This window comes from Myripristis murdjan, chromosome 9 (assembly GCF_902150065.1).
Source record: "Myripristis murdjan chromosome 9, fMyrMur1.1, whole genome shotgun sequence".
Lineage (NCBI taxonomy): Eukaryota > Metazoa > Chordata > Actinopteri > Holocentriformes > Holocentridae > Myripristis > Myripristis murdjan.
The window spans coordinates 17,352,288-17,379,531 of NC_043988.1; the positions used below are offsets into that span (position 1 = coordinate 17,352,288).

A 27,244-nucleotide genomic window follows, 5' to 3' on the forward strand; every position below is an offset into this window, starting at 1 on the left:
GCAGCGCCACAGAGAAAAGACAAGGCTTTTGCATGTGTATATTCATGCAGTTTCTATGCTTACAAAGTTCAGCAGTAAATACTGAAACTGCATGGTTCTAGGTGCATATAAGTTTTGTCTTACTTCAGCAGATTTTATTGTTCCTCTGACATCGTAGCAAAGTTGTTTTGAGAACCTCCTGTTACAGTGCCATTCCAGGTTAAGAGGGATTTGGTGGAAAACTGAGCTATAACCATATCTGTCTGGTGGAGACTTATGGTGCTTATGGTGATGAGATGAAACACAGGCATAAAACAAAACTCTTATGTTATTGTTGTAAACAGGAAGTATCATTATAATCAGGAAGCACAGCACAGCTCTGAGAGGGCTGTGTATTATAACACAATGTCAATAAAACAAACTAATGTTTAGCAGCTACATATGGTACAATAAACTTTGTTTCCAGAGAAGGCTTATTATTTGAATGGTACTGTCCATTCCATGAATCCTTGCTAATATTTAAAAGCCACAAGAATGGCAATGCTATTAAGCACTGTATAGCAACAAGACTCAGACCAAAGCTAATTCTCCCCCAAATTAGAGTTTATGGCTGAAATAGCCTTGAAATCACTGGAGTAGATCTTAATATGAGCATAAGGGCTGTCACGGATAAGAGGCCAAGTAGGGGTGTGTGTGGGTCTGTGTGCATGTGTGCATGTGTGTGTGTGTGTGTGTGTGTGTGTGTGTGTGTGTGTGTGTGTACTTGAGCCGTTCGGTGTGCTGCGTCTGAAAGACAAAGGGTGAGGTTGGGGAGGTCAAACTAACAGCAGACAGGCCAGTCCGGGGTCAGAAGGCTCAGACTAACCTGATCAGTGACTGCTGTTTATCTGACGACCTCGTACCACCAGGGTGACGGCGCTGCCTGTCTTCCTCTCCCACAGCCGACTCTCACTTTTACACTGCGAGTCTCTCCCAGTCCAACAAGCTGTGGCCCGGCGCTGTGACAACATGTGAGAACACTGTGATGTGAGCAAGAATAATCGTTTTAACTCTTTACATACTGCCCTCCTCCGAGGTCCACAGTCCCAAGACCGGCAGGCAAGCATGCATGACAGGGTGGAAAGGATAGAGGCGCTCCAGCAGTGGGTGGTGGTGGGGGCTGTGGGCCGTCATGGAGCCAATGTCCCGTCTGATTACAGCCAGAGGACTGGAGAGGCACGCTAATCCTCCACGCACACACAAGCACAGAAATACACAAACACATACACATACATAAATATGTACACACATGCACGCACACCAGACACAAAGACATGCATACAGCAAGACACACACACACAGACACTCATGCACACACAGAAAGAGACACGCACGCAAGCATGGACATGAACGTGCACACATGCACATTGTCATACAGACCCACTCACACACACACACACACACACACACACACACACACAAACCTATTCAATCTAGAGATTATACCCCGTAGCCCCTGACCTCACTCCAGTCCCTTTGTCCAGACTGGGCACACAGTATAATGATATCACTAGCAGCAGGACTTCACTGAACACAAATCTGCAGCTCTACTTGTTTGTTCAGCGCGCCGAGCGGCTGTGGCCCCTCACAGTCCCCTGTTCCAGTTCAGTGCCGAGAGCGTTTTCAATCCATTACGTTAACAACGCGAGCCCAGTACTCAGTCTGCTGTTGTTTTGGCTTAGAAATGAGATTGCATGACTCTGAGGAGGAACTCATACACCAAGAGCTTACAGGTGGGAGAGGGGGGCATTTGTTGTCAATTTTGAAACTAATGTCCTGCATTTTCACACAACCTCACATGACTCACAGTAGCTTGCTGAATGGTGTAATAGAGGTCATTATTTGACGATGTGTAGATCTGTGTTTTTTAATACCTGCACCCACCTGTCTTACTAAAATATGCCTTAATTAACCACTCAGAAATTTGACGTACCTGTCTTAAGGTCATCATATTTGTACAAAGCCTCACACCTCAAGCAGATAATGTAGTATATAACAGTGTCATCGGCAGGACATCCTGTCTGAATCTCTCCCTCTGTTTTTGGCTCTCTTTACAACCTTGGCATCACCTGTTTTTAACTTTTCTCTGATTCAGTCCGCCAGATCACCAACAGTAGCCTCTTCTTTCTGACCAGGGAAAAGAGTTTTAGTGGTGTGAACAAAAGCTAAAGATACCACTTCGCTCACCCAAACCTGCATGGCGACAGGTTGAACCGCGCATCGCCACTTTGTTGTTAGCTTCATACTAGCTAGCCATCAATTTAGGGATGCTAACCGGTGGCCGTTTGACCGGTTGTTGACCGTTTGAACTTTAACCGAATAATCTTGTCGGTTAATTTTAAAGCCGAACGTGTCCTCGCCGACACAAATGCGCATGTCATATTGTAAATACCGTAACTTCCGTAAAGTTTGCTCTATCGAAAAAATTCCAACTGTTCCTGAAAGCTAAGAAGTTGCTCATGAACCTACATACAGTTTAATGCGGTAAACATGGCTTGGTTATGTCATCACGCTCAGAGCACAGCTCGGTAGAGTCAGACCGGAGAAATGAGCCAAGCTTATGGTGATCACGTATAGTTTTGAACAAAGTATGTCATGCAAGTATGCAAGAGTCATAAAACCACCAAGCAGACTCATCGAGGAATCTGGAGACAATATTTTTCCCGAGGAGAGAGAGATTTCTTCTACACCATGGTAAGCAACATGCGTAAATTACATAATGTTTGTAGGATATCATGTAGGCTATGTACAATATTTGACTTCGGGATGAATGGTGTTCCATATTATCTTATGTCTGCATTGGTTTTGGGCCTGCTGAGGGGACATCCGTGGTACAGAACGGACACGGTCGCGTTCTTGACTGTCTGTAAACTTTACAGACAGCCAAATAATATTTTTGGTTAACCGAAATAAACCGATTAATGAGGCCCGGTGGTCGACCAAGAAAAAAATTCCATTTTCGCCATCCCTACATCAATTCCTCTGGTTCAGATGTAACTGGTTAGCTTAACCTGCAAACTCTTAAAAATTTCTAAACATCTTTCATTACAGCCTAATGATAAAATGCCTGATGTAGCTCAAGGACCGTGTTGTTGAACATTTACCATGTCAACCTTGCTGCAGACATAAAACACTTTCTATCCTATAAATAGCATATCTGTATTTCTATAAATTTCATTTAATATGAAAAACATTATAAAAATGCTACTTACAGAAATCTTAGAGGAAAAATACATTCTTTTTTCTGCTGTCATATAAATTTTTTTTTAAGGTGGTCTAGTGTCCTTACACCCATGCATAAAGTGTAAATGCATGCTGAGAGTCATTTGACATAGGCAATGTTTGTTCATTTGTTAAGTATAGAGTTATTTAAATGATATTGTTATATTCAGAGCACATAAATATATGTTTTAGGTTTCAGGCCTGTTGTGGAGGTTCAGGCACACCAGCAGCCTCAGGAAGGCCTCCCTCTCCCTCTCTGTCTCTCTGTAACTTTCAGTTCCTCGTGGCATCCCTGGAGGTTTGTCTCTACTCGTGTACAAGGATGTTTGCAAACAGGTCAGACAAGACCCCTACTGTGAGACAAACACAACACACAAACATCAATAAACAAACAAATGCATTTGCAAGTGCTGCATGCATACACACACACACCGCTCTGCCCCTAAAGGAGGCTTCAGTGCACTCACTCACTCTCTATCACATCCCGTTCCTCTCCAAAAGCAGTATTGTTTTGTCCAAGGCCGGTGCATTTCTGTGATCTTGTCTCATTATTAATAGATGGTGTCAGAGAGCCGCTGGCCCCTCTGTCTGACAAGGGCATTAGCATAAACACAGACTTCCTCTCAATATCTGTTTGCACCGTACTGTTGACCTTTAATAATGGATGCCTAAATGTTTGTTACCTGTCTACTCAAGTGTGAGAGCCTCTGAGTGTGTGTGTGTGTGTGTGTGTGTGTGTGTGGTTTCAGAGAGACAGCAAAAGATAAAATGAGATGCAAGATCCACACAAATATGTATTTTACCTTACAGTCAGGTTGGATACGTTTACGTCCAAGATTAGAAAGGTTACCTGTATGCATTTGTGAAAAAATTTGGGCATTTAAACTGATGCAAGAATAAACTTCAATCTGGTAACATTTTATTCCAACTGCCTCAATGAAGCATTTATAAATAGTGCTTAAACAGTTAACAAATGCTTCAAAGAACATACAATATGATTGTAAGCACACATAAGGATATCAGTATTATTATGAATTAATCATTGTCAATAATAAAGAAAGATAAGAGATAAGATAAGATAAGATATTCCTTTATTAGTCCCACGGTGGGGAAATTTCACGCATCACAGCAGCAAAGTGGATAGCAAGATATGAAGCACAATTTACACAATAAACAGTATATACAGATAACAGTACCAAAGAGCAATATAAACACTGTAAGCATTTGTTAACTGTTAAGACACCATTTATAAATGCTTAGAGGGATGAGTTGATTGAAGTGTAACCCTTCAGGTCCTATATTACTGTTACTGCAAGTAAACAAAAGTCACTGTGGGTCAAATCCATAGTGTCTGCATAACAATCTTTTATGAAAAGCAGTAGAAAGGAAATTAAAATTTGAGCTAAGGAGAACAGTTTAATGCAAAGACGGCTATAGGGGCGGTAGACAAAATAACAGAAGCACCACATGAAAAAGAGCCTTAACCTTAATTACAATTACAAGGGCAGCTACTGCATAAAGGCAAGTCGCATTAAGCAGAATGCCAATTAGCTTTCTATGTCAGCTTGGCAAAAGTTTTGACAAGTGCCGTGCACTTTTGTGTGTGAGTTTTCAAAGCAGCATGTGGTTACTAACAGTGTTGCAAAGGGGCAAAATAATTAGTGCATGAATTGTGGAACCGTCACTCACAAAATCTGCAAAAGTATTTAATATGGCAAAGGGGGACTGTCTGGGAAATTATGACAACATAGGCCAAACATGGATGGACCACTTCAGGCACAGCAGTTACAAGTTTAAGCTCACTGACAGAAACAGACACTTAACAGGGTGTTTTCTATTACTGCGCTGTATAGCATAAAATTTACCACAGAATTTAATCAACATCTGTGACAAAGACTCAACACAAACTAAAATGTGGTCAGCTTCAGAAAGCTGCTATTTATAGCAGGGCTTCCATTCACAAACCATTTTTTACATGGAAGACACATAACCTGGTGTCAGGAGCAGAAAACCTGGAGTTGTGAAGGAGAAAAGTACAAATGTCAACATCAAGATGGATTTATAACAGGATGAGGGCTGGACACCTTCCTCGTGTAAGAAAGGTCCAGTGTCCAGAGCACAGTATTACAGCTCTCCATCAAAGGATTGCCCTGCTCCTTATTAGCTGCTTGATACTCATATATTGTAAGAGGTTTCCATTATTTTGCCCCCTCCCTTCAAATGGATTAAACTGAAATGGTGCTGTTTTTTCATTGTCCAGTGGGCTGCCTGTCTGCCATCATGGCTGATTTATCTTCGTTTCCTCTTCCTCCTCGGCTGTTAAAAGGTCTGCTGGTGTTTACATGGGTGTGATGTCTCCATCTCCTCTGCCTCACGCTGTCCCTGTCACACGACACAACAAGCTTTTATTCTAATAGTACTCCATTAGTATTAATACAGTGTTATGCCTGTGTTATGTGTGTGTGCGTGTGTGTGTGTGTGTATGTGTGTGTGCCTGCAACAAGCCATCTACTCATCAAAAATGGATTCAGCGGCATCTCTGCCTCGAGCTGTGTTGTTGTTTTTCCCCTTCACTGCCTCTTGGTCTTGGCTTTGCTCTCTCTCTCTCCTGCTTTCTCTCTCCGCTTATACACATAGTGTGTATGTGTGTGTCTGTGTGTGTTGGCACTTTATACATTTTAATCCACAGATGCATTTCTGTGGTTCTGCTGCTGTCATTGTCAGCACCACCATCCTTGTCACACCTGCTATTTATTATGCAAAAATAAAAGCACACTTCATTTCCACTCTGTGTCTCCGGTGGCAATGTAACGCCTGGTGCTGCTGCCGCGGCTGTGACAACACAACCTCAGAGTAGCATTATCTCCCTCCTGCGCTGCAACGTTCTCACTCTGAGGTGCAGGTAACAAGTTTTTAAAGGTAATTTAATTTTAGATATGAACTCGATTGTGTGTTGGCACAATGGAGAGATGTTTTTTTCTACTGTTTGAGACACAATCCCTCATCTGGCCAGGGATAAGATATGAAAATTGGACTCTCTTTCTCTCACTAACAGTTCATTTACAGTTTGACTGTTGATTAATGTGCACTCACTCTGACAAATAAACCAATATTTTTTTCCCTACAGAATGCACCTATCAAAATTAGCCTAATTGCAGTTCAGAAGATGAATAAGAGGTAAATGAACAGACTCTGACCAATGACTTTTTATTTACTTACAAGTTAAAACTTGCTAGCAAATTTCTTAAGCTCAAGCTTGATCTCAGGTGTGCATCATAGTGCTATTTAGATCACTTTGTAAAATAAACTCATTTATATGTGATATTTTAGATGCATAGCCCTCATTATAAAATGCCTGCATGAATTCCAGGACCCATCAAAAGCACAAAATTATTCATATCTTCATTTTAGATTGTTAAACAAAAAATGTAAAATCCTCCAAACTGACATATAAAGTCTAGTTTGGATGGAAGATTAACAAAACCACATAACAGAGCGCTTTGGCACAGTGTGGAATGAATGGATGCCCCTGTGTTTACAGTAGGAGATGGAGGTATTATTAGTGCATCAGCCAAAATCCTTTAGATAAAAATAAAGATATCATAATTCAGAAGTTGCTGGGACAAAACCTTTAGCAAATAAGAGGCATGTGACCAAGAGATCATTCATTATTCTTTACTGGTTTTAAAGCTCAACTAAAATCATGAAGCTGTTCAGCAACTACTTTAATTTTCCACAGTGTGGTGTGTAAACATATGTGTGTGCTTGTGTGCTCCCTGCACCATAGTCAAAATGGTGATCAGTCAAAAAGTAAGGTGTGATATGAAAGTGTGATTTTCATGCTTAAAGTGAAAAGATCACACATGTCTTCATGGTAACACCTGTCAATTAGACATTAAGGCCTCACCAAGTCTTATTCAGAGGGCACATGGGAGGAGGAGAGACGCTGTGGTGTGCATGTTTGCGCCACTGGGGGTTGTGAACGCTCTTTGTATGTGTGTTACCATAGAAACCGAGGCATGCAACACTGGAGGAGAATGCTTGATAGAAAGTTTGCAAACTAGGAAAAAGAGGGTTAAGAAGTTGTGTGACACTGTGCGATATAAAATGACCATGAATTTAGAGGATGATTTCAGGACCACTCACGAGGAACAGGTTTTAATGTGAGTATGTGGAGCAAATCTCTGAGTGTGTGTGTGAGAGAGAGAGAGAGAGAGAGAGAGAGAGAGAGAGTGAGAGAGACCCCTGTGCAGCTGAATCAATCTGTGTGATCAATGTTAATAACTTACTGTGATTGTGACAGAAAGTTGCCCGAAGGCGAGAGGGATCTAATGACAGGAGCCACACAAATGCTGGAGAAACGCAGAGAGATTATTGAGGTTGATAAACAGCTCGAGGCACACAGAGAGGTGCGGACCGGCTCCTCACATTTAAAGGCGTAGGGCCACGAGGAACAAAATGCATACACACTCTCATTCTTTTTCTTAATGGCCAGTGCCCCACATATCCATGGACCATGAATCTTCATATATGTTGGTGTTTGCCAGTCTTGTGTGTGTGTGTTTATCAGGACTCCGAGCTGAAGAGGAAGAGTTTGCGACAGCGCAGAGATGAAGTGCTTAAGAGGGAAGACAAACTGAAGGAGTCGCTCTTAAACTTTGACAAATTTCTCAAGGTAGAGTGGTAGTAGTGGGCCATTTCATCCATGACTCCATCATTATTCTTACATACAGTGACTGCAATTGCATCATGGATGGAGCTAAGCGTCTGATGACTTTCCTCGTCTCCCTCTCGCCCCTGTCATAATAACTAATGTAGGAGAATGAGGCTAAGCGAAGTAGAGGAGCAAGGAAGGCAGAGAATGAGAGGCGAGTTGCGCTTCAAAAGGAGGCAGAGATAGAGAGACTAAAGGCGGAGATTGCTGCATTGGAGGAGAAGAAGCAGAAGCTACAGCGCCGAGTGGAAAGGAACTCACTGTACTGGAACTTCCTAAAACAGGTCCTCAAAACAGCAAAGGTATGTATGCATCTGCAGTAACCTGAGATTTTCAACATGGCAAACTTATGGTTAAAATCCTCGTTTGTTTTTCTCTAAAGAGCAGCTCGCCATAAAATGAAAATTCAGTCATTGTCTGGTCACCCCCATGTGAGTTGAAACTTTAGTTCACAGGACAATCAAACACAGAGAGCCAGCCCCTGCAGTTCATCACAGCCTCAGAAGCATAAATCACACAGCAAATGTCTCCAAACAGCTCGTGTGTCATTATCTGAGTGTTTTCTAGTAAAATAATTGCACTGTGCACCCAAAAGACTATTTACCTCATTTCCTGACTTACAACAGTCCAGTCAGGATACACCACACCAACAAGCAGCCTCCTGGCAAGACACTGGTGTGTGAACACAGGACTAGAACAGTCAGTGAGGAATTAAGGAGATAATGAGGTAAATACTGGCATTTTTTTAGTGTAACTGCTTGGTTACAAAACACTTGGCTTATGCAGCATGAGTAGTTTAGAGAAGTTGGATGGATATTTTATGTTTATTTGGGGCAGTAAAAAGTGGTTCTTTTAACCCCAATAGTTTGGGAGAAGGTTGAGATAAAACATGTGGCTCGCTTCTGATGCAAAATGAAATTGCCACTGAAATTTAATTTTGGGGTGAGCTATTTCTTTATTGTCTGTGTGTGTGTGTGTGTGTGTGTGTGTGTGTGTGTACATCTGTATGCTGCAGTTTGAGGAGGTGTGGGAGCTGCTGGGTCGTGTTGAGACTCTCCTCATCAACAGAGAGCAGCTCCAGCAGAGGGCGAGTGAGATCCAGGAGCAGACGGACAGTCAGAGAGGAGCCCTGCAGACATACATGGACCAGCAGAGCTGCGTGCTGCTGCAGAAGAACAACCTGCTGTCCCAGCTACAGACACAGCTGGACCAGACATGCTCAGAAGTTCTCAGATGGGTACCAGGCACAGTCTTATGCGTCAGAGTCATCAGAGCGAGGAGCAGATCTCGTGCTGATGATTTAACCACAATCTTTTTCTTTCATGAACTACAGCTGCCCCTGTCTCCATACAGGAAAGCAAGTGGGCCCACATCCAGAGCACCGCAGCAAAGGAGACACTCCTCCTGGGCCAAATCAAGATGGTGACTCTTAACCTCTACCAAATGACAGACGGGGAGATAGAGGGAGAGGAGGGTGTGACTGTTGATGACACAGAGACACAGCTGGACAAGGTGAGTGCCTTCGCAGGGCTGTAAGTGTAGTCATGGCAGAGACAAACAGCCAGAGCCCAGCAATGGGAAACAATTAACTTAATAGAGTGTATTCTTCTCAGATCCAGATTTTCATCCAGAACCACACTGATGTAATGAATGACATCAAACCCCCGCCCTCGGAAACATCACTGGACTGAATACAACAGCTTGACAAGACCAGGAAGCAACGGCACTTCCATAAAGGAGACTGTAGGGAATATACACAACATATGTAGCGAATATTTTTTAAATTGAGTTATTCAACCATTATATTAGATTGCTGCGACTGTACAAAGTCAAAAGCAGGTTGACAAGACTTCCTGCACAGTCATCAGGACAGAAAGTAATTAACAAATATTAATCTTAATGTTTGTTGAAATGTTTTATGTATTGTTAAACATTATTATGTCCAAATATTTGAACAAATTGTACTTTGTTGCTTTGGCAAAATTGTTCTTGTATCTTTCATGCCAATAAAGCTTGTGAATATGAAATTTGAAAATTAGCATTAAGGATGTTTTGGGACATTATTGATGAAGATTGTGAACATGTATTTAAAGAAAAGGTTAACTCATCAAACTGAACAGTTTGATATGCAAAGTAATTCACAAATCAACCACTTTGTCTGATAAACCAATATGTACCGATCTTTGTTTCAAGATATTATGATCTACTGTGTAAAAGCTTTTGAAAGATCAATTAACATCTCAACATAGTGTTTTTTCAGTTAAGTGCATCAGTAATATCACTCATGACTTTCATGACTGCAGTAAAAAGTTTTGTGTTGATTCCTAAAGCCTGACCAATGCTGTGATTAAACATAATTTAAACTTGATCACTTTTTCAGGTGTTGGCTCACTGGGGTGAGATTAATCAGACACTAGAGATTTAGCAATAAAATGCGCTACAGCTCCAGACTGTCGGGTCCTGCAGGTTTCTGTAATTGAAGTTAAGCCTTATGTACCTCACCAACAGAAAAATTCCAGTCAAAAAAAATTCCTGTCAAAAAAAAGTTTGACAGGAATCAACAAGGTTAGCACAGCACTGGGATCAGTTTGAGTAATGTACAGGAGTATATGATTCAGACCCAGATGCAAACCCAGATGCAACAAAATTCTCATTAAAATGCCAGCATTGTGAATATGACATAGATAAATAGACAGACACACACACACACACACACACACACACACACACACACACACACACTCACGCACAGATAGATCGATCGATAGACGAGGTTGTCCTGTGCTGCCACTCTGTGGCCATTTGGAGAATAACAACTTGTGGACACGGAACTACATTATATGCCGCAATGTTTTATAATCATGAAAAGTATTAGATGTGAAATGTTAAAAAGTTTAAGTTTAAAGTCCTCTTTGGCTGTTGATTATTTCTGATTCATTTCCCATGATCCTCTGCAACACTGTATCCAAAGTTGGTGTTGCACTAGGGAAATGTCATTGTTTGATGGTTCAATTGCCCTTCTTGCCTTTCCCCTTCTTTCCCTTCTTGCTTTTGCCTTTGCTTTTCATGGCCTTGCGAACACAGTAGCCTCTCCACCATGCTTGAGCCAGAATGGCAGCTCTGGTCTTCAGCTCCAGGTTCCTCTGCTCCTCTTTTCTCCTCTCCTCTGCCAGCCAGCGCTCCTCCTGGATCTGGTTGTACTCCACCTCCAAGACAGCATAGCCCTTCTCAAGCCTCCTCAGCTCCTCCTTCTCCTCCTCATAAGCCTTTTCTATCTCCTCCAGCTCCACCTGAGAGAGGATCAGAGAGGTCAAAAGTGGTGAGAAAGAAATGGTTAAAAGAGAGAGATCAAACCCAGCAGTAAAGAGAAAAGTCAGTAAAAACAATTACAAGGAAATAAGTTATTAAAAATAAAGCGTGATTATATACACACTGCTATTTCTATATATTAGGGATCACATATATTCCATTGAAGAATTGGCATATATAAACCTCATATTATCAACATCAACATATCACATCTTTAGTATAGAAAAATGAATTACACAGCTGAGAATGACTATATTAGCCAGGAGAGGTACACTGTTTGTTGTTAGCTTTTTGTTATCTGTGTATGTTATGTTTCCATGGTAATATTCCGAATACCCTAATCATTCATGTGCAGAAAACTATCTGAGACCGGGAAGTCACACATGACTTCAATCAGGATATGAATGTGTATTCACAAGACTTGCATATGACCAAGCTGAATTTTCCTCACGACTGTTTCCACGCTGAGGATGTAGCAGGTCTGTCTCAGTTTGTACCTGTTTCTCCTCCATGTCAGCATCATACTTCTGGAGCAGGTCTCCTATCTGTGTCTCCACCTTGTAATTTTTCTGCCAGGGAGTAAAAACAATAAAAGCTGATGCAGTTTCACATTTAGCTTACATATGAACTACATCTCTATGGAGGAAACTTTTAATGTGAAATGTTTGGTAAAGTAAACTGGCATCTAAGGCTTTACCTCTCGTAGTACTCTCTCTGCTTCTCGGTTTTCAAGGATCAGATTGTTGAGCTGAACGTTCAGCTGATCAATCTCTTGCCGCATGCGGATCTGCTTCTGCTCTGATGTCTTGGATATTGACTGGCTTTGCCTGTCTGCATCCTGCTCCATCTGTGATATAAAGTCTTCTGCTTTTTTATTCATCTGGTACAGGGATCTCTTCAGTGTCTTGATACCACTGGATTTCTTAGAAATCTGGAGGGCAAATATAGGAGAGATGAAACAGGAGAAGGTGCAAAAGCAGACAAACATTTTGGTCTGCATAACCCCTGTGATGTTTTCTTCCAAGGCTGCATCTATGTATGTGGTAAGCAAAAGTCTCTCATTCGACATCCAAATGCAATGTGATGTGGTGGCTCACCTCTAGATCTCTCTTCTTTTTGGCTGCAGCTACTTCAGCCTCCAGTGAAGCCATGAGTTTCATGTTGTGGTCACGGCGTAAAGACATCTCCTTCATGTAGGCACTCAGCTGTTGCTCCTCCTCAGGACTGGTCAGCAGCTTCTCTAGCATTAGATCATGGAACTTCTTAAGTCCATCAATTAGAGGTTGCACGTTCTTACTCGCCCCAGCCTCCATATCCACCTCTGCCCGTAAGACAAGAACAGCATCAGGATGGGCTCGGAATAACCTCAACACATCCATCACAGAGCTCTGGATGTCCTTCTCAAGCTGGGCCCTCACCCTTTCCCTTGCCTCCCTGCTTTCTCCCTCCTGTCCCCCATCTGACCCAGGGCCATCCAAACTCATCAGCCTCTCTTCTAAGAGTCTGTGCTCTCTAAGTGCCCCGCTCAAGTCACTGTCAAGGCTGCCAGACAGAGTGTCTAAGCGGGCCAACACAGCAGGCAGCATGGCCACTATCTCAACCTGACTGATGCTGTCTTCCAGCACGCCTGAGAAGCGCTGCGCCTCCAGGGAGGGCAGCTTCTTTCTGGAAGTTTCAAGGATCTTCAGAGCCTCCTCCCGACGTGCCTTGGCCTTTTGCTGGGGACTGAGAGACAACACCTGAGTGCTGGCATCCCCTGTCGGCACTGCTGTCGCCTCTGTACACATGCTGTCAAGTGAAATGTGACAAGAAATTGTATCGTCTCACATTACTTATAACGTTAACGTCAAAAAACTAGTTAACATTAGCCTACATTAGCTACTAGCCTATTAATGTCGATGCGTTCAGTGTTATTGAATAGAATTAACGGTTACTCACTGTAAATCAGGTGAATATATGTGTACAGCTAATTATAATGTGAAGTACGACATTACTCTTACCTTTTATACAATTTAAATCTCTTCAAAGTTGTTGTTTTTTTTTTTTTATGTCACTACGTGCCTCTGACTCTTTACCGCGGCGTCAAAACACATTTTGTTGACCGTTGCTAAGATACCACCTGCAGGACCGCGCGGGGCTGCTTTCATGCATCGCAGACAACATAGATAAGATGACACGAACTGTATCAGATTTACATATTTTGATGGTACAATTCAGATGCAACATTTTTACACGAATGAACACGTATACCCACACAAATGAATGCGATACATTACAGAGTAGGGAGTTAAAGTCCAAAACTTTTTACTTTTATTTTGAAAAATTTGGGCACAGCCTGCCGTGAATTGTTTCAGTGTCGCAAAAGTTTGTTGATCTATGCTCCGGTGTGTATGTGTGTCAGACGCTCGGGTCGTACGAGATGATATTGTTTGTGTTAGTGGGTAGATAGCTGTATTGGCGTTTTGTTTATTGTTGTTGGGTGTTTTTAGAGCACGTTTTCGCGTCGCTGGTTTTCGGTGATGTTGTGATGGCGGCGGACAGGGACGGCAGGACAGGGCTTGTTGTTAGCTTCGTCGTGAGTGACAGTGAGCCCGCTGAGTCAATGACAGATGTCATCTCTCCCAGAACAAAGAGCAAAACTGCAGCCCGCAGGCACGCCCGCTAGACACACACACACACACACACACGCACGCACGCACACACACGCACACACATACACATACACATACACACACAAACACAAACACACACACACACAACTTCAGCTACTTCTTTTTTTTTTGCACAGTTTGCCATCTCTTGCTAACGCGTAGTTAGCTATCACCTAGTAACGGTAACTATCAAAGAATATAAAAGCACTGTGAGCGTGCGAGATGTCAAGCTGTCTTGGGGTTAGCAGAGGAAATCGTGCGCTTATCTAGCTGGCTGGTTATTCCAGATTACCAATTTAACGTTAGCTAAGACGCCCCCAGCACACCGAGAGAGCTGCATCCAGGAGAGGTGAGAGTACCGAGGCTCTTTGCAGCTTTTTTCCCCCCCTCAGTGTTATAATGGAGACGGATGACGATGTACCCCTCATCCTCACCTGGGACGACGCGAACAGCGGTCTGCTCAGCGAGGACACCGAGAGAGGAGATGAGAGTAAGTTTCCATTCCTCTTTGGCTGCTGGCTCGCTCCAGACTGGCCATACCTACGCCGAAACATTTTGCTGTACACACAGACACACACACAAACAATGCCATTTTGTCATGAACCAGCATGCCTGTGATATGAGAGAAAAGGTAAATGAGGAAGCTTGCTGTCTTCCGTATGAGGAATTTGGTGCGCAGTGAAGGCAGTGGCTTGATTTACCCTTAATTCGATTTGTATAGCAGTCCTAATTTATTTTTCCAAGTGTCATGCAGCATAAGGTCCCACTACAAGACACTACAAACCATAACAGACCAGAGCAATAACATAATTAGAGTCAAAGAGCAAACATGCATGTCAAACAATGTCCAAATCTTAACACAAGCCTGCTTGTAGACTGTGCCTTTAACACCTTTAAACATAAAGCGTCCTCATGTGCTGTTGATAAGCATTTAACACAAACTGAGCTACATGGAACACACAGTCTAAGATTATGCCAAAATGGACAGTAGAACATCAAGTGCATTTCATTTTCATGTAACCGAGCACATTTTTCAGCTGTGTTATGCATGTTGGCGCTCACTGCATGACTGTAGTTTTTATTTTTATATATGAGTATAGTAAATTATGACATGTCTACTTACTGGATGTGCACTTTCTGCAGTCTGGAAACCACGTTGTTGGACGGTTTTCTCTGAGGAGCTGTTGTTGGCTGTCAGCTGCATGCATGCTGGACGGCCAGGCGCTCTGTCCTCACCTCTGACATCACGTGTTTGTGTGTGCACAGGATTTATGGTGGTGCAGACCTCCACTCTGTGTAGTAATCCTGCACCCTTTGTGTTTGTGACATATAAGCTACAAACTGACCCATGCCAGAAACTGCAGTATCAGCAGACTGTGTGTGTGAGTGTCCGCTGCCTGCCCCCTGCCCAGGGCTGATGTGTGTGAATGTCTGCAGCTCTTGGCTATCTCTGGGCAACAGTGTGTGTGTGTGTGTGTATGTGTGTGCATGTGTGTACATGTCTGTGTGTGTGAGCTGAGATTTTTTTCTGGCTCTTGAAGTGAACAGGAAGAGGAGAGGTCGTTTTTTCCAGGATGTCTGGGAGGGGTGGACAGAGAGAAGAGAGCACAGTGTTCCTGCTGGTTGCTGTTGTAGGAGTTTTCTGGAGAGAGGGAGGGAGTTTGAACTCCTGACGACACCAGGAGAAAGAAGGCTGCACTCACAGTTGGATCGCTTCTTTGATGCGCACAGGCTAAGATAGAGGTGCTGAGTTTGGTTTTGTTGCTGCTGGACAGCAGCAGCACATGAGAGAGATTTTTTTCCCCCTGGGAGAAACAGTTATGACTGCAGAGTCTGTTTGTGTTTCTGTGAGCCTGACCTCATCGTGTTATTGACTGGGAGCTCCAAACATGTTATTGTTCTCAAACAAATGAGGGGTTCGAATGTCACACGGCAGTCCTGTCAGGATAACAGTGAGGCCTCCACCGGACTGGAGTTTGATCTTTACACTTCAGCTGATTCTGCTGCTGCCTTGGTGAACAGGAAACTTCTGTGACTGAGCTTCAGACATTCATCTCTGCTCTCCTTATCTGGAGTACTGCTACATCTTTCTTTCATTTTATATAGAAGAGTCGTGCCTGAGGCAAAGACATGTGATGTATGTGTGAAGAGGACCCCAACACACTCACACAGGACTGAAATATGCAGCTCCATAGAGACAGCACAGTCACATGGACTGATTGTTTGTTGAAGCTGTTGTGAATTGTGACTTGCACATATGATAGATCTTGGTTTAATTTAAAGGTGAAGGTTTATAGAAAAAATAGAGTTAATCTGTTGAGTCAGTCTTTGTTTTTGTATTGTACCATGTTTTGTAGTGCTTATTTTGATGTGGCTCTATTTGTATTATTTGAAATGATAGTCTTTATCTGACTGTGCATTAAGGCCTGTCATGGTATGCTTCCTCTTCAGTGTTATTAAAGTCAGACACGTAGATTTCTTTCCTATCCGGTGAAGATCCGTGCTCTTCCTCCTTCCCTGCAGGACATTTTTCTCCTGTCGTCGCTCTGACTTCATCTGCCTACATCCTGTCTGTTATAGGCAATGTGACATTAGAGCAGAAAAGCAGGCACGTTGTGGCGAGTGTGTCTCTTACTTACAAGTAGCACTGAGTTCAAAGCTCAAAGTTCCCTGAGTTACACAGTGACACTCCACTGTCTCTGGTAGCAGTTCCTCTTTTCAAGGCTGATGTAGATAAGAAACATTTTCTGACAGTGGCAGAGAAGTTGTCAAAGAATCGCAGTTTAAATTTTTCTATGCATTGTTGACTGTTTTGAATGATTTCCTCAAGAGTCACTCTGCTCTCCCAGCTCGGCCTGGACACTTGTGGATGTGCGAGGACTTGTACGAAGACTCCGCTTGTCACTGGCAACAAAAGTGTTTTTCTGGAGTTTGCATCGAGGCTGAAAGGAATGTTTGCCTGTCTGTGTCTCCAGATGTGTGTGCACGCTGGAACAGGGCCCGCAGACTGTGAATGACACACACACGTGCTGTGGACTTCGGGAACCTTAATACATTGACACACACTCAGACGCACAAACAAATCAATGGAGTGCTTATCTGGGCAGCCAGAGAGAGACGGTTTCCATGAAGACTGCGCACATCACGAGAATCCAGTTGTGATTTCCTCATATACCTTACAGTTAGAGCTAGACTGCATCGGTAGGGGTGCAGCCTCCAGTGTGTATGTATGTATGTATGTGTGTGTGTGTTTGAGTGCATGTTCATGTGGGTGATTGGCCTGTAAGCATTTGCACTCAGGGTAAAGTGTGGATTCTTAGCAATAACCTAATTTTAGTTCCAGATTATTGTGTTTTGGTATAAATGTAGGCCATGTTAATAGATAGGCTCTTTGATTTTTTCTTCCAGATGGAGGAGGCAATTATGACATAGTGAACAACGCTGTAATTCCAACACCTGGACCACAAAACTGCAGAGCCCAAAATGTGTCCTTACGCCACAGCTGGGAGATGAACTACCAAGAGGCAGCCATTTACTTGCAGGTACTCACAGATTTTATAGTGGCATTTGTTGATTATCAGATCTACAGGTCTGTTGCCTTATTGTTATATCATTGTTTTATTACACCCTTTGAGCTGTATTACATGTGGATGGCTAAACTTTGTACTCTTTATATGGGCTGCCCCTGCTTTGTGTGACAGCTGCAAGCAACAATAATAAAATGTGTTCAGCTATAAGAAAAATGCAAAATATGAATGAGATGTTGACCGTGTGGTATGGGTGTGCCTTTTTCTGTTTGTGTACAGGAAGGGGAGAACAATGATAAGTTCTTCACCCACCCTCGAAACCCAAAGGCGCTGGCAGCATACCTGTTTGCCCATAACCACCTGTTCTACATGATGGAGCTGTTGACAGGCCTTCTGTTGATGGTGCTGTCGCTGTGTGAGGCTCCCGCTGTGCCATCGCTACGCCTGGATGTCTATGTAAGTGGACAAACACACACACAGACACAGGAGCAGAATACAGCCAGGCACATGTTTCTGTCCAGAGGACATTAAAGCAGTTGTGTGTTTGATACCCCTGCAGGTTCATGCCACTCTGGAACTGCTGGCTTTGGTCATGGTGGCATTTGAACTGTGCATGAAGCTCCGCTGGCTAGGCTTCCACACCTTCATTCGACACAAGAGGACCATGGTCAAGGTAATCAGCACAGAGCGGATACTTTCAGATGGCATAACAATGTGATAAATTACTGATCCCCATAGGGAAATTCTCCTTTCACTTGTCCCCCTCGACAGGGAGGTCAGAGGTCAGGGTCCTTTACAGAGCAGCAGCCCTGGAGCTGGTAGGGATTCAGTGTCTCGCTCTAGGACACTTTAGCAGGGTGGATGCTTGCTGACACAGGCTGGGCTCTGGGTCTGACTGACTGCACGACAGTTTCCGGGTGTTGTCACAATAACTGAAATGGAAATACTACCTCAATACCATTGAAGTCGATTAATTCACTGTTTACCTTTATGAGCCTTTGGTGTTTTCACCATTTTCTGCATGCTGAACTTTCATTTCAACTTGTGGACTGAAATAGTTAAAAGAAGGACTAGGAGGATTGGAAAAGGGAGATCTGCCATCAGGGTCTTGACCCTGGACTGCAGCAGTCCAGGGTCAAAAGGTCAAACAGTTGACCACATCTTGAAATGACTCCCAGGCTGTCTAAACTTACTGACAAAACTGGTGCCAGGAGCAACACAAAGAACTGTTTCACTTACAGAACTGGGCAAGATGCACACCATAACAGCTTATCAAAACCCTCTATGCAAAAGCTGTCACAAAGCTGTGTAGGTGAAGTGGTGCCGCATTGCTTCAAATCTTTTTTTTTTTTTTTACCATGGTATTGTTGTAGTGTTAAATTTTTAAATATCAAACATGGTGTTGAAGTCAAAATTCTGTTATCGTGACAACACCACTTGCTGCTCCCACAGCATCCTGTTGGCCTCATGATAGCATTCAGGATGTTCAACCTCCGCTGCTACATATTGTGTTGAGTTGTCTCATCTCTGCGTGCAGACGTGCGTGTTGCTGCTACAGTTTGTGGAGGCCATTGTGGTTCTGATCAGACAGACGTCTCACCTGCGAGTTACCAGAGCGCTCAGACCTATATTCCTGGTGGACTGTAGATACTGTGGTGCCGTGCGCAGGTAGGTAATGGCAAAATCAAATACTCACACACACAGGGATGGACAAAATAATAGCAACACCTAACAATATATATCAACTACATGATATGAAGAAGGGCGTCACTATTCATTCAGGACAGCGTCAGTTAGGGCTGGGTAATATATCACTAATCTGTTGATATTGTGATTGAGACCAGGTATCTGCATTTTTAAATATTGTAATATTGTAAGATGGTATAAATGTTGCCTTTTCCTGCTTTTAAAGTATGGGATGCAGTTTTCTGAATGTATCAGAACTGTTCTAGCCATTGTAATATTTCTTGCTAGTTTCTTGGTCCTATTATCCAAATTACTAATGATTGAAAATCTCATGTAATTATCTTAAGAAAGCACCAATATCATCACAATATCAACATGGAGGTTTTTGATCATAAAATATTGTGATACTTGATTCTTTCCATGTTGCCCAGCCCTAGCTTTGGTCCTCCTTGGGATGCTGTCATATGTGTCACAGATAGTGGACCACATCTCAAACCGGATTAGGACTCTAACAGCCCTTCTGGCAGTCTGCATAGGAGACCAAAGTGGTTGCATGGGCCAGTGTTAGGGTTGAGGGTGAGTTACTGACATTGCCATGGTCAGAGGCCTTTTTTTCCCCAGAACAGCTAACTTATGCAGATGCAGTGCCTTCCTTACCTTACAGTGAACACATGATGTGACATAAAGAAGCTGGGGTTAGCCTTAGAGCACAATTTAACTGTGAGTTACTTCTCTAATGCTTTAGTGAAATTATGTTGTTATTAAAACTCTCCTTTGCTTTCTCTACTTGGGCTTGTTTCCAACACTCAGTTATAGGCTGCTGTTGCTCTTCAGCAGGTTGTATTGGTGGAAAGTATGTGCTGTAAACCACATACTGGCTCAGCAGATGAAAACAAATGTCTCTCCAAACTGCATAAGATACTATAGTTAACATGTTGTTGGGACCATTGGTATGTGATCGTTGAGCCACTATTTATCTAATAGGTTATCAGCATGCCGTATAGTATAATATCATACAGTAGTACTCCAGTGCCATGCCTTTACTAAAGGAAAAGCCATAGCATGTAATTCAGCATTCAGCTACTGACTGTAGAGTGTTTCCCCTAGACTTTTTTTTGCAGCAACATCATATCTGGGGAGTGTAATTTCATCAGCAGTGATGCTCTTGAATGTTTATTGAAATATTTAAGGAAAATGCTATAGGTTTCTGTGAGTCTGTGTGCATCTCTGATTTGGTTTATAGCCACACTTGTCACTTTGGTCATACTGTATGTTGGCAGAAATGTGCTACATTTGATTTGATAAAATTGAAAAAAAGATCTTACCTTGTTGGGCTGCCACAATCGAGTATATGTAGTGGAAATACTGACTAAACTAATGTTTTGAAGACTTCTCCCTGCTAAAAGTGAAACCTAACAGTTCCCCAACCAAAAGTGAAACCCTAACTGCAAACTCAAGATCACTTGACCCATATGGTGAAGAGACTGACCGACTGACATTGCCATCTTATTCAGCTCCCTGCTGTCCCTAGTGGGACTAAAAAGGCCTCCAGTTCTTCAAGGTTGAAGAAGGTCAAAATTTACTTTGCATTCCAGATGGTTGAAGTTGGACAGATCTGATGATTGTGGCTGTCATGGAAAGCATTTGACTTCAATGTTGTGTTCATGAAATCAGTTTAGAATTTGTTTCACAGTGTGTATGGGGTATTTTCATCTTGGAGTCTTTGAATATCATGAGGAAACAGTGCTTTCATCACATGGTCTTCCTGGTCTTCTACACTGGCCTCATATTCCTTGGCCGTTATGTGACCAGGCAAAGCAATCATCAGACTTTATGACTCGCACAAAATGGCCACTCACATCATGAAAGATCCACCGCCATGTTTGACACTAAAGAATTGAAGTCATCTTTTAGCAAACATAGACCCATCCCTATTGAAGAAAACAGTGAAAGACAGCTCACCATGTTATGTGGTCCAAACACCAGATTATGCATGTTTGTGCATTGGCCTTGGACACATGTGACCCTTTTTTCATGTGGTTTCTCCATTATTTTGTCCACCCCCTGTACATGCACACATCACTGATAACTAACCTAATTGTTAGACCTTCTTGACACTGACAGACAGTTTATTTCATCCAATCAGAAACTTGCGTCAGATCTTCCAGTCCCTTCCCCCTTTTATTGACATCCTGCTACTGCTGCTCTTCTTCATGGTTATATTTGCTATCTTGGGTAAGAAAAACATTGTTTTATGGCTTCGCTTTTTTGGTCATCTGTGAAAAATGAACAGTAAAATTGCTGATTATGGACTGATCTGCTGTCCCTAGAAGAAAAAAAAAGCCTTTTTGTATTTTGCGTTTCTGACTCATCTCGTCTTTTCCAAGGTTTCTGCCTCTTCTCTCCGAACACCGCTGACCCGGTAGGTGGAGCACTTAGTCTGGCTGGTTTGTTGTAAGCTGGGGGACTGGGACAGCTGGTTTGCTTGATCGCAGTTTTCTGTCTGTAGTGGTCACATTTTTTGACTTTGGCCCTCTTTTCTCTCCGCAGTACTTCAACACCCTGGAGAACAGCATCGTCAGTCTATTTGTGCTGCTGACCACAGCAAAGTAAGCACAACAGAACATGTTGTGTTGTTCTCTTCCCTTTGCACACATGGCAGGCAAGCTGTACATAACCTCCTTCCCACTTTCAAAGCTCAACATAAATATGTTCGTTTTACCGCACGGATGTTTGGGCTGATTTCAGAGTTTTCTTTTTGTATCCAGTGACTGTTCTGTAGTCTTTTCATTGGTTGAGGATGACCTTATTCCCTCTTTCCTGTAGTTTCCCTGATGTAATGATGCCAGCGTACTCCAGAAACCGCTGGTCCTGTGTGTTCTTCATTGTTTACCTCTCCATAGAACTCTACTTCATCATGAATCTGGTACACATGGCCTTGCTTTCATTATATCATCAATGTTTAGCCTGATATGTTTGTGCGATAGCTGCACAAGTCACATAACATTCAAATTTTAAAATAATATAAATTAAATCAAAAGGCATGGGGTTGAATATATTACAGTTGTGCTCAGAGGCAAAAAATGTGTACAAGAAAGAGGATGAAGTCTCCAGTAAATAGTGAAAGAAGAATTTGTTGATTACCCAAATAAATTCCTTTCACTTGCATTTACTGGCAGCTCCATCTCCTTTTTTGTCACATAATATATCAGCATCATCTGTTTGACCCTTTACATCATACCTAAGACGCTGACTGTTATTAATCATCAGCGTCACTGCACTCTCACTCAGTCACTCTCTCTGTGCCTCTGCAGCTCCTGGCAGTGGTGTTTGATACTTTCAACGGTGTTGAGAAGATGAAGTTCAAGTCTCTGTTGCTTCACAAACGCTCAGCCATCGACCATGCCTTTCAGCTGTTAGTGAGCCGACAGGTACTCCAATACTGGCACAAATTCTTTATTTTGTTAAGCACGGCGGTTTAAACAGGTATTGTATACTGTATGTTTGGTGCTGTTTTCTCTGCAGAGGCCCATGGGTGTCTCCCTGAAGCAGTTTGATGGCCTGATGCGCTTTTACAGGCCACGCATGTCTGCTAGAGACCGCTTCCTCACATATAAAGCTCTGAACACTTCAGGGGCTCCTATGCTCAGGTAACAGCCTGCCACTCACTTTCCCGCTCAGAATTCTTCCATCCTTCTCCACACATACAGTGCCCCTTAATGGGAATCTCCTCTTTACAGTCTACAGGACTTTTATAAGTTCTATGAAGTCATTGGCCTTAAATGGAAGGTAAGTTTCCCAGGCATTATCTTTTTACTGTTTTACATATATTGCACTTCAATTTTTGTGTCCTCGTGGCTGTTTTTATTTGCATTTGTGTATGTGTTGGGGGTTTAGGCCCGAAGGAGTGGAGAGCACTGGTTTGATGACCTTCCACACACGACCTTCCTCATTTTCAAAGGCAAGTTCCCTGTTTTTCTTCTTTAATTCATAGACTTAAACAAGTTTGTTCCTCAATTAGGGTCATAGTCTTTCTCTCCAGTTCTTGTTTCCAGTTCCACCATTTGCATTGCTCTCTCATTTCTCCACTTTTTTTTTTATAATAGGCATTAACCTGCTGGTGAAGTCAAAAGCCTTCCAATATGCAATGTGTAAGTAAAGGCATTTATGTACTTGTAGTTGTTCTGAGCAATATAGAGGCCAAATTTTCTCATCATATCTTTCAATCTTTTTTGTGACTGCAGATGTGGTTGTGGCTGTCAATGGTGTGTGGATCCTTGTGGAGACGTACATGCTGAACAGTAAGAGCCTTCCTAGTTAGTCTGATTTGAGTGCAGAAGAGTGTGTTTTACTTGATCTCTCACCTGCCTCTCCTCCCACAGGTGGATTTTCCTGGTCCAGATTTGTTCCATGGAGTTACATTGTCTTCCTTACTAGTGAGTAGGCCACTTCCCGTCTCCGACTCACACACAAAATCATAAGGATCTTCATGTTGTCAATGTTGTTGCACTGTTTATATTAAGTTAAAAATGAAATCAAATTGTTAAGTTGCACATTTTCAGACATAAACTCTATGACTGTCCTTTCTACTTTCAGTTTATGGTGTGGAAGTGTTATTGAAGATAACTGGCTTTGGGCCAGTGGCCTATTTCAGCTCTGGGTGGAATCTGTGAGTAATGAGCCCTCTACTCTCGCCTTTGAGTCATATTAGTGATGACTGTTGAATCCAAAAAATCTGGACTTCATCTGACTTGTGGTCTTTGCTGCACGCTGCTGTGACGCCCAGGAGAAGTTGGGGTCATCCCTTTACAAAATTTAAAAGTCTATAAAGGCTCTTAAATGGACTTAAACTTTACTAGTGAGATTTCAAATAGTTCACTGTGCTGTGGATTTGATTATACAAAAGATCTGGGTGATGTATTGTCCCACTAGCTGCTTTTATACAGTCTTGCAGCTCTGCAAACTCACATTCACGCCACATTTAAGTTACCGTCAGACTGTGTAAAGCTACAGTCTGCAAGAGCTGCGAGTCCTGAGTCCAGACATTTGGATTCAGAAATCTTAATCCTTAACAGGAGCCCCAAAATGGCTTTCTTAATGGATAAACAGCTGTAATAGAGGTGAACATGTGTTGAACCCCGGCACTAATTGTTACTGTGCTTGTCTGTTTAGGTTTGACTTCTCAGTGACGGTGTTTGCCTTCCTGGGCTTGATTGCTCTTGCCTTCGATATGGAGCCGTTCTACTTTATTGTAGTGCTCAGACCACTTCAGCTGCTCAGGTGTTCTTCCATTGCAGTTCCTAGTATTCCTGTGTGATCGTGTTCTTATGTTGCATATGGCATGTCGACATGTCTCTCTCTTTTGCTACCAGGTTATTTAAGATAAAGCAGAGGTATCGCAATGTGTTGGATACGATGTTTGAGCTCTTCCCCAGGATGGCAAGTCTGGGCTTGACCTTAATCATCTTTTACTACTCCTTTGCCATCGTTGGGATGGAGTTCTTTGCCGAAGTGGTTTACCCCAACTGCTGCAAGTGAGTCATGTTCTCCTCTCACATGAGCAAGCCTCTAGTCGTCACCTCTGATAATTGTAATTCTGCTCAAAGCACTCAACTCTGTTTGCACACTGACTGGATGTGATTTATTTGCACCAGACCTGGAGGCACAATATTTCTAAATTAAGCTCATTTCCGCCAACTCTGCTCATCTTTATTCAATCAACCTCTCAGCACCAGCACAGTGGCAGACTCCTACAGACAGATCAACGTCACAATAGGCAACAAGACAGTGCTGGAGGAAGGCTACTATTATCTCAATAACTTCAACAACATACTCAGCAGCTTTGGTAAACTCCCTTTTTTTTCTTTTTTTAAAAAAGTAATTTATGGGCTATTCAGAGTCCTTTACAGCAGCATGTGTGCGTACATTTGTCCAGTGGCATGAATGCCATGCCTACGCAAAATAGTTTCAGTCACATCTTCCCTGTCTCAACTTGGTATTTATGAAACTGACTGTTTGCTTCTACTATTTTTGTCTCTAGTGACTCTGTTTGAACTGACTGTTGTCAACAACTGGTACATCACCATGGTAAGATCATGTCATCTGTCTGTCTTTAGCCATTCCGTTGCCACTTTTTGATCTTGTCATTGATTATTGGGCATGGCTGATTGACTGTTGCTGTGTCCACTCTCCACAGGAAGGAGTGACCTCCATGACAACCCACTGGAGCCGGCTCTATTTCATGACTTTTTACATTGTCACCATGGTGAGGCATGTGTTGGGGCGCATCTGCATGAGTGCCTGCAATACGTACAGGGAAATTTGTACTATTTGTACTTCATGCTTTCCTTTATGAGAGAGTGAGTGTTAATGTGCATGAATGTGATCCTGCATGTGTTTAATACAGTGTCTTTACTCTCTACAGGTGGTGATGACCATCATTGTGGCTTTTATTCTGGATGCCTTTGTGTTCCGTATGAACTACAGCCGCAAGAACAGGGAACCGCTGGAGAACCCAGAGGGTGAGACTGTGTGTGTGTGTGTGTGTGTGTGTGTGTGTGTGTGCCAGACTGAGATTATGATACAATTCGGCAAATTGACCAATTTTAACAAAATAATTTCTGGGATGAAAGCATAACCCCTTTAAATTTGTATTATTATCATAATAATAATAATAATAGTAATGATATCCTTTAAATTATTTAAATTGTATGCTAAACCTTATACTTAAAAAAAGACATTTTAGAAGCTGTATTCACCATTGTTTTTAAATAATAGGCATCATCCTTCATATTTTTGTTTGTCCATGCTCTAGATGAGAACGGGATAGTATTTGAAACAGAGGTGAGTCGTGATGAAGCTTTGGCCACTCTAGAACTATACAAACAGACCTGCCCTGGGCCGTCCTCCCTCAACTCTCTGCAGGGAGTCCTACAAGCTATGGACAGGAGCGGGGTAAGACAACACACACACACACAGACACACACACGTGACTTGTCTACCTCTCCTTTTTACATTGAGTCCTAACAATGTCTTCCCCCTACATCTGTGTGAACAGCACTCGTCTCTGGTGTATCTCGGTCGAAGGTCAAGGACTAAGAGCGACCTCAGCATGAAAATGTACGAGGAGGAGATCCAGGTGAGAAACCGAGGTGATTGTTAATGCTATGCGAAGTCAGTCGGCCCATCCTGACCCCCTGACAACTCGCCTTTCTGCTCTCGTCATCTTTTCCCCAGGAGTGGTACGCCGAGTATTCAAGGGAAAACCTGCCACAGCCAGACCAAAGCCTGGAGCGGGAGCTGGACAGTCCCATCTTTGACCCGTCTCCCTCTGCAGAGCCTCAGCTCATTGCACAGACTGGGCCCCACAGCATCAACTAACACACACACTCTCTCTGCAACCACTTACATACACACCACTGTCTTGGTTTTTAGACGCAGAGAAACCACACCACTCCATGTCTGTCCCAGCATCCTCCCACTCATCCCTGGCCTTTTGGATGGACGTTTGGGTGAGAACAGTAACCGGTGACTGTCTCCCGACTGGGCCCTCACTTCAGACAGATACTGTACTGTATTGACCAATGAAGCGGAAGCACGGCCCGCCTTTAGCCTTCTGAAAGGCCGCTGCTCCAGCAGTGAGTGTTGTGAGGTAGCTTGTACTACGGTGGTGTGTATGTGTACTGCTGTAGGCCTGTTGTGACCCTCTGTAGATCATGTATAGTACTTACACCTGATGCCTTAGTTTAATGGCTCATCTGATCAGTATTAACACAGGTACTACTATTCATAAGCTCTCCCAATACCAAAAGTACAAACACAAAATGTACACTCCTTTTAGCTCTACCCACCCAACAGCTACAGTGTATCTCATAACGCCTCAACAAGACTGAAGAGACAATTTTACTTTTATATAACTTGTTATTCTGTAAATGTATTATAATGTATTTGAGCTACTTAATGAGGAATAATTTTAATAAACTGTTCACTTTGTCAAGTGTATTTATGTACCGTTACTGCTATACTATTCATAATTGTTGCATGAATTGTATCCTGGAAGGTAGAAAGAGTTGGGAAAGACCAGCGGCTTACACACTGATGTCATGTCCAACAAGACA

General features: G+C 42.8%; 3 protein-coding genes across 4 annotated transcripts; 2 read left to right on the plus strand and 1 right to left on the minus strand.

The window, feature by feature from the left end:
- The first annotated feature begins 7,347 nt into the window (after positions 1 to 7,347).
- On the plus strand, positions 7,348 to 9,797 carry cfap73 (cilia and flagella associated protein 73). The gene is made up of 7 exons (XM_030060725.1): positions 7,348 to 7,403; positions 7,544 to 7,649; positions 7,811 to 7,915; positions 8,059 to 8,256; positions 8,970 to 9,191; positions 9,308 to 9,466; positions 9,568 to 9,797. Exons 1-7 carry the CDS (start codon positions 7,348 to 7,350, stop codon positions 9,643 to 9,645), a joined length of 924 nt encoding a protein of 307 aa, XP_029916585.1. The 3' UTR covers positions 9,646 to 9,797.
- A 212-nt stretch (positions 9,798 to 10,009) lies between these two features.
- Positions 10,010 to 13,341, minus strand: drc10 (dynein regulatory complex subunit 10). The gene is made up of 5 exons (XM_030060512.1): positions 13,264 to 13,341; positions 12,361 to 13,051; positions 11,961 to 12,194; positions 11,761 to 11,832; positions 10,010 to 11,244 (listed from the first exon to the last, which is right to left on the minus strand). Exons 2-5 carry the CDS (start codon positions 13,048 to 13,050, stop codon positions 10,963 to 10,965), a joined length of 1,278 nt encoding a protein of 425 aa, XP_029916372.1. The 5' UTR covers position 13,051; positions 13,264 to 13,341; the 3' UTR covers positions 10,010 to 10,962.
- A 296-nt stretch (positions 13,342 to 13,637) lies between these two features.
- tpcn1 (two pore segment channel 1) lies at positions 13,638 to 27,123 on the plus strand. 2 transcript variants are annotated; one of them, XM_030060511.1, is made up of 26 exons: positions 13,638 to 14,404; positions 17,323 to 17,456; positions 17,721 to 17,897; positions 18,001 to 18,114; positions 18,979 to 19,109; positions 21,274 to 21,362; positions 21,515 to 21,549; positions 21,678 to 21,736; positions 21,954 to 22,053; positions 22,442 to 22,558; positions 22,653 to 22,777; positions 22,868 to 22,916; positions 23,025 to 23,088; positions 23,234 to 23,278; positions 23,372 to 23,428; positions 23,510 to 23,563; positions 23,724 to 23,796; positions 24,300 to 24,407; positions 24,500 to 24,661; positions 24,857 to 24,972; positions 25,168 to 25,214; positions 25,324 to 25,392; positions 25,552 to 25,648; positions 25,942 to 26,081; positions 26,185 to 26,265; positions 26,364 to 26,507. In XM_030060511.1, the coding sequence occupies exons 1-26, from the start codon at positions 14,314 to 14,316 to the stop codon at positions 26,505 to 26,507; spliced, it is 2,478 nt and encodes an 825-aa protein (XP_029916371.1). In that variant the 5' UTR covers positions 13,638 to 14,313. The 2 variants fall into 2 exon arrangements, with proteins under 2 accessions (XP_029916371.1, XP_029916370.1); XM_030060510.1 differs by lacking the exon at positions 13,638 to 14,404 and adding an exon at positions 17,015 to 17,115 and having other exon boundaries at positions 26,364 to 27,123.
- Positions 27,124 to 27,244: the final 121 nt, after the last annotated feature.

Excerpts from the sequence above, each read along its gene's own strand:
- cfap73 (XM_030060725.1), top strand. The coding sequence starts at position 7,348 with ATGACCATGAATTTAGAGGATGATTTCAGGACCACTCACGAGGAACAG. Across the intron at positions 7,650-7,810 it reads AGCTCGAGGCACACAGAGAG|GACTCCGAGCTGAAGAGGAA; the intron begins GTGCGGACCGGC and ends TGTGTTTATCAG. Across the intron at positions 9,467-9,567 it reads CAGAGACACAGCTGGACAAG|ATCCAGATTTTCATCCAGAA; the intron begins GTGAGTGCCTTC and ends TATTCTTCTCAG.
- drc10 (XM_030060512.1), bottom strand. The coding sequence starts at position 13,050 with ATGTGTACAGAGGCGACAGCAGTGCCGACAGGGGATGCCAGCACTCAG. Across the intron at positions 12,195-12,360 it reads AAAAGAAGAGAGATCTAGAG|ATTTCTAAGAAATCCAGTGG; the intron begins GTGAGCCACCAC and ends TTTGCCCTCCAG. Across the intron at positions 11,245-11,760 it reads CTGACATGGAGGAGAAACAG|GTGGAGCTGGAGGAGATAGA; the intron begins GTACAAACTGAG and ends ATCCTCTCTCAG.
- tpcn1 (XM_030060511.1), top strand. The coding sequence starts at position 14,314 with ATGGAGACGGATGACGATGTACCCCTCATCCTCACCTGGGACGACGCG. Across the intron at positions 18,115-18,978 it reads ACAAGAGGACCATGGTCAAG|ACGTGCGTGTTGCTGCTACA; the intron begins GTAATCAGCACA and ends CTCTGCGTGCAG. Across the intron at positions 24,662-24,856 it reads GTTTACCCCAACTGCTGCAA|CACCAGCACAGTGGCAGACT; the intron begins GTGAGTCATGTT and ends TCAACCTCTCAG.